Genomic DNA, 12,104 nt, shown 5'->3' with positions numbered 1-12,104 from the left:
GTAGTTGAATAAACAGTTTTGGACAGTGGAGACCCTTACCTGTTTAATGATGACAGAAGGACATCAGGTCCTGGATTATGTGTATGTAAAAGTTGGGTGCAGTCATTTAATGTGCGTTTGCAATGTGAAACAAAGTTCCTTGTTGCCATCGTTGTCGTTAATGATTTAAATCCTCTGACTTGTAGATACCTCAAACGCAACAGAGAAGTTATGTAGATGAGCAAATGAATATGTTAATGAAGTTATGTGAGGCGCTAAGTTAACACCAGACAGCGTGTGGTGTTTACTTAACGCCACACAGCGTTTAGAAAACGGCGTTTCAAAGCTTAATACGGTGATACAAAACATGTGAATTCTGACCCTTTTGGCTTTCCATAATACGGCGATACAAAACACGTGAATTCTGACCCTCTTGGCTCTCCATATGGCTCTCTATAGCTCACCACTGAAGAAAAAGTAATTGGGCGCGTGGTCACCTGGTATGTCTTATTTCCTCAGAATGAGGACCAATCACAGTCCTTTGTGGTTACAGGATTGTACATTTTATTTAATAATTTCTAGAGATTGCAGGGGAGGGTGTACATTTGTATATCCGGTACCAAATCCTAGAAATTAACAGATTTAAGTAAGCACATTCTTTTGTGTACAAATGTCCCCAGTAAGAAAAAAATCCTTTAGAAATTTGAATGCAGCCCAAGGAAGGATTCGGCTTTTCAGGCCAGTAAACGCCCCGCGGAGGAAGACGACATTGTTTCAGTTGAAAATTCGTTGTGTAGATCTGTATGCCTTTAATGGTAGCAAAATTGAATGCGTTCAGAAATTGCGGGGGGTTTTTTTGAAAGGAGACAGTTAACACCTTAAATATGCTCACTTACGTGTGTTTTCTGGTCATTATCAGCGTTAGCGGAGGAAACGCAGGTAGGCTTTAATTTATGTAGCTTTTGTTTATTGCAGTGGACTTGTAACCATGGATATGGCCAAACGAGAAGTATGAGAATATCTCGCTCTCTGTCACGTACATTGTTATTTTTCTTGGTGAATAATTTAATTTGTTATTAAGATAAAAAATAATACTATAAAATCCATGATAAAATAAATAGGTGTTTTATGTGAGATTGACGTGCTGGCGAAATGTAAAACAATTAAATAATAAATAATATATGTTTAATTTTATTATTATTTTAGTTCCAGAATTATTTAATGCTTTTATTTAATAAATAAATAAATGAAAATATTATTTAAGACTGCTAAACAGCTGCCTTGTACAGTAGCCTAATTCTAAGAGTCCCTCCATCAGTCAAATTTTTGTCGTATTTTGAAGGGACTTAAAGTTTCTATTTATTTTAAAACGGTTTGGATTGTAATTTATGTTTAATTAATTATGTTCCACCCTTATTGTTTTGCTATGCAGTAATAGAGCTGTTCAGAATTCGCCATGGGTTGCCTCAGGACTTTCGTATGGGTTTTTATAATGTTCTACAACATAAATTACACACAGTCATACCTCAAACGTGAATTCTGAAGTCGTATTGAATAACATTGGCCTACTTAAAAAAAAAAAAAAAAAAAAAAAAACTTAAAAATTCACGTTTGAGGTATCAATATGTGTAATTTATGTTATAGAACAAAACGTCCACGTATAATCAAGTAATGTTGACCACAGACCTTATTTTACATATAAGTTCAAAAACCCCATTATAAAAACCTATAGGAAAATCCCGAGGGTTCTTCTTCTCTGTAGTGGATTGTCCTAAGTCATCATGTTCTCTTTTAGATAAAATATACTATTTTATATGGAAAAACAAACCACATAAAATTAAAAAAGAAGTCTTAAAAATAGTATTAATGGTGGAGGATTGAACGTTGTTGACTATGTTGTTCAACCATGTTATAAAGTTGAATTGGTTAAAAAGATATATACATATATATATATAAAAGCTGACTCATTGTAGAATATTTTCCCTAATTTTATTTTTGAAAACTGGGTGGTATTTATTTTTTGTTTTCAGTTAATAAGCTACCTATTAAGTTAAACTTTCACAAACAAGCTTTGTTGTCATGGTTATTAATTTACAAACATAATTTTTCACCCCATCAGTGCTTTATATGGAATAATCACAGCATTACTTATAGAAATAAATCTTTATTTTTTTGAGAAATGGTCTTCAAATAGTATTTACACAGTTAGTCAATTATTAAATGACCAGGGCCTGTTATACTCCTTTTTAGATAAAAAAAATCCATAATAATAATAATTTTGGGGCTTCACTAAAAAAGTATAAAATTATAGCAAAGGCCATCCCTAGTGGTATCAAAACCCTTCTGAAAGGAGTGCAAATTTCTAATCCCATGTCTTTAAACAATACTGTTTCACTAGAAGGAATTTATATTACTGATGACAAGTTTAATCGTTTTGTTTGCAATCTACTTAATAGAAGGTTTATTCCAGCATCTTCTTTTCAGTGGATGGCATTATTTGATATTAATTGGACTTTAGTCTGGTCTCTTTCGCACAAATATTTATTAACTAATAAGATTAAAGAAGTAACATTTAAAATATTGCACAAATGTTATCCCTGTAATAGTAAACTTTCAAAATATATTCAAACTGTGGAGAAAATGGTACTTTCTGTGATCAAGAAGAGACGACTGAACATCTTTTTTGTGAATGTGTTTATATTGAAACATTTTGGAATGAGTTATGTACTCACCTCTCAGAAAAAAAAACAAACAAAAAACAAATATTTACATATGTATTAACGCTTTCAGTATTATCTTTTTCAATCATAACACAAACCCTCAGATTCAGTACCTTATTAATTTATTATTCTTGGAAAATTCTTTATACATAAATGCAAATTTTGCTTTCTTTTTTTTTTTTTTTTTGTAGATTATGATTCTTATATTACATCTGTGTTGGGCACAAATAACAAAAAATCTACACACGACTTTTCTAAATTTGGCTAATTCATATGATATTGTGTGCCTGCACTTGAATGAATTCGTACGACTTTCACTACAGCCAATGACGTCGCTGGACATCATTTCCATCTAATACGTGACGGTTACTTGCTTCTATCACATACAACAACTTCCTATCATGTTTGCACACTCTACTGATCGGTTAAGTTTAGGTAAGGGGTTTGGGTAAGGGCATAATTGTGCGAAACTCACACTTCCGCATTAGACATTCGGGCATTTGCATTTGGGTTTTCTTTTTGTCCTAAGCCCTGTAATATTTTTGGAAATATTGGTTGCAATTTAAATGCCAATTTGATGTACACTGTAAAAAATAAATAAAAATCCTGTTGTTTTTACCAAAAAAACAAAACAAAACTGGCAGCTGTGGTTGCCAGAATAATTATGTGAAAAATACAGTAAAAATGTAAACAACTTTACAGAACAATCTGTAAATTTAACAGTTGAAAACTTGTAATTTACATGACTATGCTGGCACTGTAAAAAAAAAAAAAAAAAATCTGTTACATGTACAGTAAAAAAACATCATAATCTTGATATTAACCTTCTGAAACTCTTTATAAGGTATTGTTAATCACAGTAAAAATTACAGAAGAGCACATGATGACATGAAGGTCACCAATAGTGGCTCTTCCAGGAGCAATATCAAATAAACATGTAGAGACAGTGCTCAGTTGCACTCACACAAACACTAAACACCATCAGGGTAACACATGTGAAATTTAAATAAGTAAACATTAACTAAACTACATTAAATATAACACAGAACACCCCAATGTACATAACTGATATTAAAAATAAGAGGAAGCATAACTATTCCCATAAAATATAATGAAATATGAGTCATGCAGGGAATTGTGAGAATGCCCAATTATTGTTTTTACTGAAATTTTAACAGTAATTTACTGTTAAAAGTACATGTGCTCTCTTGTTACACATAATGTAAATTTTTACCATTAATTATACAGGAAAATCATACTTTTTACATTTAAAACCAAATGTAATTTTTACAACATTTTATTGTAAAAACTACTGTATTGTCTTTTAAAATTTATTTAAAAATGTTACTGTATATTTTACAGTTAATACTCATTAATTCTGTAGAATTTTCACAGTATTTTACCGTTAAAATTACAGACATTTTTTTACAGTGTATTGTTTTTGTTTTTCAATAAAAAAGAAAAGAAAAAAACCGCAAAAGAAAAAAAGTCTTTGTAACTGTAATAAGAAGCTAGCAAGTTAGCTAGTAACTAATTCACAATACTTATTTCTTAAACCATGAATTACTTCCTTCACCTCTTTACTCTTAGCTATCCATTCTCTGATGTACACATACCTAGCGACATCTGGTATTGAAGATGTTCCAGAGTTTATGACAGTGGGCTTTTTGGATGGTGTGCCCTTAGTGTATTATGACAGCAACATTTACAGAGTGATTCCCCGACAGAAATGGATGAACATGGCTGTGGAATCTGACTACTGGGATAAAGAGACTCAGATTTCCATAAGATTTCAAGAACTATACAAGATTAACATCAATACTGCAAAGGAGCGCTTCAACCAGACTGAAGGTGAATATTTAATAGAGTTGCTGGAGAAAAAGTATACTTTTATAACATGTTATGCAATTAAAAGTATTAATGCAAACATTATTTTATTTTTTTATTTTTTTTGTTAATCAATTAATAATTAGAATTATCTCTATCTATAAGTATATCTAACTTATTCTGACCACTCATAAAACAGTCATTAAGATTGAAACTGGTTCAGCTCAAGGAAATCAAATATTTTTCAGGATTTTGCAAATACTTAAACACACACATTAAAAGATAATTGGTTACAATATGCTTCAACACCATTAACTCATCTCATGGTAGATTTTTCTTTAAGTTGGAGGTGATTGGAATCACTCTAGCAATTCTCCCTGCATCTATTATAAAGGTGTTCTCCAACATAGTTATAGTACATTGTGACATTTTTAACATCTCGGAGTCTTTTGTGTATACCATTCAATATATCATTTTTACATTTACATGTAATAATTTTATTAGATTTAACTAAGCAATCCATCTCATTCTCTCCTTCTAATTTCTTAAGATGCAATGTGAGCTCAACATTGTCCAAATCAATAGTCTCAACATCAGTTTGCCTATATGTTCACTCAGTCATTGTTTGTGATTGACAACAGATTTGATTTGGTCTCCTTATAATACCTTTATTGTCTTCTTCTGTGTGACTCAGATGAGGACAGACTAAGATTTTTATAGATTTCAACATGTTAAATTCAGAGTCAAATGAATTATATCATAGATTCATTTAATAGTAATATAGATAATATTAATATATAATAAATATTACACCTGAGTCTGTTCTCTGTGTCATTTTCAGGTGTGCACACATACCAGGTAATGTACGGCTGTGAATGGGATGATGAGACAAATGATACAAATGGGTTCCACCAGGAAGGATTTGATGGAGTGGATCTACTGTCTCTGGATTTGAAGGAGATGAGATTTATTTCTCTGGTGCCAGAAGGAATCCCCACCCAAAATAAGTGGAACAATGATAGTGCCTGGCTTGAGAATCTCAGGTTCTACTTCAGTGATTTGTGTATTGGGTGGCTGAAAAAGTATTTGCAGTATGGATGGAGCAGCCTGAAGAAAACAGGTACATTTTCCAAACTGATATTGTCAATCAATGTGTCATCTAGTCACTTGCATATTTATTTATTTATTTATACATTTTCTCCCCAATTTGGCATACACAATTTCCACTACTACTTACTAGGTCCTTGTGGTGGCACAGTTACTCACCTCAATCCGGGTGGCAGAGGACAAGTCTCAGTTGCCTCCGCTTCGGAGACAGTCAATCCATGCATCTTATCATGTGGCTTGCTGTGCATGACACCGCGGAGACTCACAGCATGTGGAGGCTCATGCTATTCTCCGCGATCCACGCACAACTTACCACGCGCCCTATTGAGAGCAAGAACCACTCATCGCGACCACGAGGAGGTTACCCCATGTGACTCTACCCTCCCTAGCAACCAGGCCAATTTGGTTGCTTAGGAGACCTAGCTGGAGTCACTCAACACACCCTGGATTCGAGGTCGTGACTCCAGGGGTGGTAGTCAGCATCAATACTCGCTAAGCTACCCAGGCCCCGTCACTTGCATGTTTTAACAAAAACGTTTTGAAAATGATGTGTTAGTGTTCAGATGGCTGAGGTAGTGTTTAAAAAACATTTGAAGCAGTTCTAACAATTTAGGAAATTAAAATCATATAACAAGTTTCTGTAGACAAATTTGTTTATGGTGGACTAAATATTTTTCTCTAGTCTCTCCTCAGGTGTTTCTGTTGCAAAAAGATCCCTCCTCCCCAGTCACATGTCAGGCTACAGGTTTTTACCCCATTGGAGTCACAATCACCTGGCTGAAAAATGGGCAAAACCATCATAAGGATGTGGTGCTGGGTGAACTACTTCCCAATGAGGATGGAACCTTCCAGAAGTCGAGCACACTCACAGTTGCACCTTATGAGCTAAAGAAGAACAATTACAGCTGTGTAGTAGAACACCAAAGCAAAACCTTCACTGAGCATCTGACAGAGGATGAGATCAGGGCTATTCATGGTAAGAGTGATTTGGAATGAATCGTGAAATTATGAAATGTTCACTGAAAATCATTATTTACATTCCTTTTACAAAATATATTTCACAATGACAAACTCTCTCTTTTTTTCTTACATTATCACCAATATTGGATAATAATTTAGTCAGGCTTTTGTATATTCTCTTGTGTTCCTCTCACCAAACAGAAAATTATCTTCCAAATAGCACCATTGTTGGTGTTGTTGCTGCTGTCCTTCTGTTGGTTATCATCTGTTGCACTGCTTATATGGTGTATCAGAAGAAAATAGGTGAGAACAGACACTTAAGAATGTATGACACAATATTTTCTAATTTTTCATGTTTCACACAGTGTGTGCTGCTCTGACTGTAACCACTTTTTTTTTATATTGTTACATTGTAAGTTATGATCAGTAAAATATATAATTGTAGTATATATAGGGGCTTTTTATGTTATGATGTTGATTATTAAACTTAGAGTTCTTGTCTTGTTGAATTTACAGTTCTGTAATTTTCTCAATAAGGGATAGACTTTCCCACTGTGCAAAGATTATATTAGTATGTTTATAACTCAAAATATTAAATGTAATAAATAAATGTTAGACATGTCATAAATAAAGTTATGAAATAATACAATGAATATACTGTTTGATACAAGTTGTGCTAATATAAGAATTCTTGAATGATCAGTTATGAAGTTTTTGCTGTAATCTTCATTTTCTGTTCTAGAATCTGAAAGTTGCTCTGACACCACTAGAAGACCAAAGGAAACCAATCCAAGTGTGTTATTTCTCGGCGAGACAATGCTTTTGGCATTTTAGGAGACACCGGACATGTGAAGATGACCTTGAAAACTGCATACATAATATTTTGATTTTATTTAATTTATTTATTTTATTTTATTCTTTACCAAATCATGCTGTCCTTTTTGTTATTATTATTATTTTCCAGAAGTAAAGAGTTTCATTTCATCATCAAAATGGTGTCTAATCAATTGATTCATAAAACTTTCAGCAAGTGAAAATATAACTGTTCAACCTGTCATTGCATTTCCCCCCCAAAACTTTTATTCAACAGCTGTCTTGCTTAGCGCTGAAACCCTATAGTAATTGGTAAGATTTTTAGGGGTTCAAGCACTTTGCGCTGAAACCCTATTGTAATTGTTAATATTTTTAGGGGTTCAAGTCCAAAGGGCTGAAACTCTATTGTAATTGTAAGGATTTTTTTTAGGGGTTCAGGCGCTAAACGCAGAAACCCTATTTGAATTGTTACGATTTTTAAGGGTTCAAGCTCTTAGCGCTGAAACCCTATTGTAATTGTTAAGATTTTTATTATTATTATTATTATTATTACGCCATAAAACTGATCGGGCAGAGCAAACCGTGAGGCCTAGAGAATTGAAACTTGGTCAGATGGTAGTAGTATTGCTCGCTACTCCAAAACATTGGAATCCTTGGCTCAAACCAAACAAAACGTATATCTCCGATTTCATTTCCGCCTATACAAATATTCCGAAACTAGTCCTAGGTTTTTTAGTCCGATCGGGACCAAACCAGTGCCAAACGATTCTATGGAGTCTCATTAACAAAAGTTATCAAAAAAAGTTTGAACTTTCAACACGAGCTAGCTACGGTATGTGAAAACATTGGAAGTAGGAGTGGCCAATTTTACGTAAATGGCTATAACTCTTGAAGGAAATGAGATATCTTCACCAAACTTGGCATGCTTATGTAAGAGGTCAATCTTGGTCGCCCAGAAATGATGGCACGGTTTTGCCACATGGTGGCACTATAATACCAAAAAAACATGAAATTGCCTGTAACTATGAACCCGTTAATCCTATTGACTTCAAAATTTGCATACATTGTCTTTGTCTCAGTTGCCATCATTGTCTATATGGACATTCACGTATGTTGAAAAACATGGCCGCCATCGGCCAATCAAATTTTAGCAGCTATTACACAAGGTTAACAATGACCAATTGGAACGAAACTTGAAGCATTGGTGTCTGTCAAACCGTTCGGTAAATATTTCAGATAATGTTAAAAACCTACTTTTGCAAACTAGTCCTAGGTTTTTCGCCCAATCGGAACCAAACCAGTGCAGAAATATACTCTGGAGTCTGATTATCAATAATTATCAAAAAAAAGTTGAAATTTCGACTCACAGTCACTAAGGGGTGCCAAAACATTCGAAAAGGGTGGGCCATTTTTACTTAAATGGCTATAACGCCCGAACGAAATGAGATATTTTCACCAAACTCGGTACACATGTAGGTATCTGAGGTCACAGTAAAAAAAAAAAGAGTTTGGCCACTTGGTAGCGCTATAACAGGAAAAAAACATGAAAACATCTCTAACTACGCAACCGTTAGTCTGATTGAGTTGAAAATCGGCATGCAGTGTCTTTGTCCAAGGTGCCATGACTGTTTATGAGGACATTGGCATATCTCAAAAAACATGGCTGCCATCGGCCAATGAATTTTGAGCACCTATTAGACAAGGTTAACGGAGGCCAATCGGCACAAAACTCGGTAGGCCTGTTCGACTCCTGGCCCTAGAGGTCTGTGAGAAATTTGAAAGAAATCGGCCAATGGATGGCGCTAACGAGTTTTACGCCTCTGTAATCATGTGGTTTTTCACACATACAATGGCTGTGTCCCAATTCAATGACTGCATCCTTCGAAGGACTCGGACATCAAAGGCCACGCCTTCAAAGGCCGCGAAGGTTGGACTGAACATTGTTAATTGGGACAGTCTAGCCAACAGAGGACTGTTCTTGTTGCCTAACAACTGTGACAGCTGCCGAGTGACTGTAACATTTGTACTGGACTTTTTTGAAAGTTATATTAAACTGTCTGAAAACAAAACAGCATTCACAAACTGTCTAAGTATTTTCACCATGGTCCATTTCTGTATATAATAAAGAGTATAAACTGTATATAATTGCATCTTAGTAAGATATAAGTCAACATATGAACCACTTTAAAGTTTTTTGTTTTTTTTTACATTTGTATCATTAGATATTTGAGTAAGTTGAAACACAGTACTTACGTTTAAAAGTGTAATTCGGCAATTTCTCTCAAAAAAATCCTGTCATCATTGGCGCGCAATGAATTCTGGAGTAGGCAAGGCCACGAAGGATCCATCTGTTGTATCCTTAATTTCACGGGAAACGAAGGACGCTTTGGAGGGCGCATTTGAAGGAGCCTTCGAATTGGGACAACCTTTGTCGCACAGCAGTGACGCAATCGGCCTTCAAATGCAACCTTTGAAGGATGCAGCCTCTGAATTGAGATGCAGCTATAATTCATATAATTTGTTAGATCTCCTCATACTGAATAACTTTGCCTCAAGAAGCACTGCTGTCAATCAAATCGTTCATTAAATATTCACAATTATGTAAAAAACCTACTTTTGTGAACCAGTCCTAGGTTTTTCACTCAACCTCAATAAAACCAGTGCAGTACAATTCTCTGGACTCTCTAGGTAAATAATTCAAAAAACAAAAAGTGTTGAACTTTACCCTTTGGGTAGCTATAACAGTGTCATTTAGAAAATGGGCATGGTCAAGTGTACAAATAAGCCCATTCCTAAACAAAAACTCAGAACTTCACAAAATTAGGTGAGCACATGCGACATATGATTCTAAACAAGCATGCAGACTTTTATGGATATCGGACCATAGGTGGTGCTATGAGCTTTAAAAAGCCTTAAAAACCATGTATTTCCTTAGTAAATTGCCTGTATTGGCTGTAAATGGTCTATTCCATCTATGATCTAGATGGTTATATGCTTGCTAAATAAAACGTAATACCTTTTTACGCATGTGCTTAAAGGCCTTAAACTGCTTGAACCCTGTTAATTGCTGCTCACAGCTATATTTATTATTAATATTATCATTACAGTGAATATTACATTTTACTATACAATTGCATATATGTCTGTAACAATTTCTTCATTTTCAGGGCTCTAGCTTATATTCAGGGTTGGGAGGGTTACGTTTGAAATGTATTCCACTACAGATTACAGAATACATGCTGTAAAATGTAATTTGTAACATATTCCGTTAGATTACTCAAGGTCAGTAACGTATTCTAAATACTTTGGATTACTTCTTCAGCACTGGTAGATTTTTTTCACTTGTTTTGACTATAAAAACTCTGCCAGTACAGTAAGACAACATACACATGTTAAAAATACATTCTCTAAAACACCTAAATATCTTATGCAGTGTTGATTCTAAAACAAGATAAATGTAAGTGATCTTGTTTTAAGGATTTGTAGATATTTTTACAGGAAAACAATACAAACATTATTATCAAGAATACGATTTTTGCCCTAATATCAAAGGTCTTACTACAAAAAAAGAAATTATGATCCAACGTTAATTTTCTTGATAAAAAAAATATGATCGTGTCTGGAAACGTGCATGTAAAATGGCTAGAAATAGCATTTTAGCTTAGCGTAAAGCTGACAATTTACACAAGCTTCATTTCTATTTCTTCTGCTCCAAACTTACTTCAAACTTACTTCTCTGTCTGCTCGTATGAATGTAACACATCATAAGAAAGTGTTTCACCGCTGTTCAAATGCACTTTGGATCGCATCATTTATATGTATAAATGTTTTCCATCTGAAAGGACTAAATATTAAATTAAACAAATGACAATAAAATGCAAAGTAATCTCATCAGTAATCAAAATACTTTTTGAATGTAAATATATTCTAATTACCAAAGACTTAAATTGTAACTGTAGTGGAATACAGTTACTTATATTTTGTATTTTAAATACGTAATCCCATTACATGTATTCCATTACTCCCCAATCCTGCTTATATTTTGAAACGTGCTTTTATTATGATGTGTATTTTTTGCCGGAGAAACAGTTTACAGATGGAGACTTTTAAATCACGTCTGAAATCTCATCTGGCCTTTGAGTCTGACAAATGAAATGTGGGAAACAGTTTTGGAGTGTTTGTATTTTGTGTTTTAGATTACTGATGTTTGTGTATGTGGTAATCTTTAAATGTTATGCTTTAAATTGTATTACTGTGAAGCACTTTGGTCAACTCTGTTGTTTTAAATGCTTTATAAATAAAGATGAGATTAAAGTGCAAATGCTGTGATTTTAATTATATAAATATATATCGATCAGCCACAACATTAAAACCACCTGCCTAATATTGTGTAGGTCCCCCTCATGCTGCCAAAACAGCGCCAACCCGCATCTTAGAATATCTGAGATGATATTCTTCTCACTACAATTGTACAGAGCGGTTATCTGAGTTACCGCAAATGTTGTCAGTTCGAACTAGTCTGGCCATTCTCTGTTGACCTCTCTCATCAACAAGGCATTTCCGTCCACAGAACTGCCACTCACTGGATGTTTTTTGTTTTTGGCTCCATTCTGAGTAAATTCTAGGGACTGTTGTGCGTGAAAATCCCAGGAGATCAGCAGTTACAGAAATATTCAAACCAGCCCGTCTGGCACCAAC

General features: G+C 34.3%; 1 protein-coding gene across 4 annotated transcripts; it reads left to right on the top strand.

Moving 5' to 3' along the window:
- The first annotated feature begins 536 nt into the window (after window positions 1–536).
- LOC127425058 (class I histocompatibility antigen, F10 alpha chain-like) lies at window positions 537–11,561 on the top strand. 4 transcript variants are annotated; one of them, XM_051670685.1, is made up of 6 exons: window positions 537–625; window positions 4,290–4,550; window positions 5,368–5,646; window positions 6,316–6,609; window positions 6,795–6,896; window positions 7,336–11,561. In XM_051670685.1, the coding sequence occupies exons 2-6, from the start codon at window positions 4,304–4,306 to the stop codon at window positions 7,425–7,427; spliced, it is 1,014 nt and encodes a 337-aa protein (XP_051526645.1). In that variant the 5' UTR covers window positions 537–625; window positions 4,290–4,303; the 3' UTR covers window positions 7,428–11,561. The 4 variants fall into 4 exon arrangements, with proteins under 4 accessions (XP_051526645.1, XP_051526647.1, XP_051526646.1 ...); XM_051670686.1 differs by having other exon boundaries at window positions 582–918; window positions 4,427–4,550; XM_051670684.1 differs by having other exon boundaries at window positions 582–918.
- Window positions 11,562–12,104: the final 543 nt, after the last annotated feature.

Source organism: Myxocyprinus asiaticus, chromosome 34 (assembly GCF_019703515.2).
Source record: "Myxocyprinus asiaticus isolate MX2 ecotype Aquarium Trade chromosome 34, UBuf_Myxa_2, whole genome shotgun sequence".
NCBI lineage: Eukaryota > Metazoa > Chordata > Actinopteri > Cypriniformes > Catostomidae > Myxocyprinus > Myxocyprinus asiaticus.
This window is presented reverse-complemented; position numbering and strand designations above follow the sequence as displayed.

Excerpts from the sequence above, each read along its gene's own strand:
- LOC127425058 (XM_051670684.1), top strand. The coding sequence starts at position 864 with ATGCTCACTTACGTGTGTTTTCTGGTCATTATCAGCGTTAGCGGAGGA. Across the intron at positions 4,551-5,367 it reads GCGCTTCAACCAGACTGAAG|GTGTGCACACATACCAGGTA; the intron begins GTGAATATTTAA and ends TGTCATTTTCAG. Across the intron at positions 6,610-6,794 it reads TGAGATCAGGGCTATTCATG|AAAATTATCTTCCAAATAGC; the intron begins GTAAGAGTGATT and ends CTCACCAAACAG.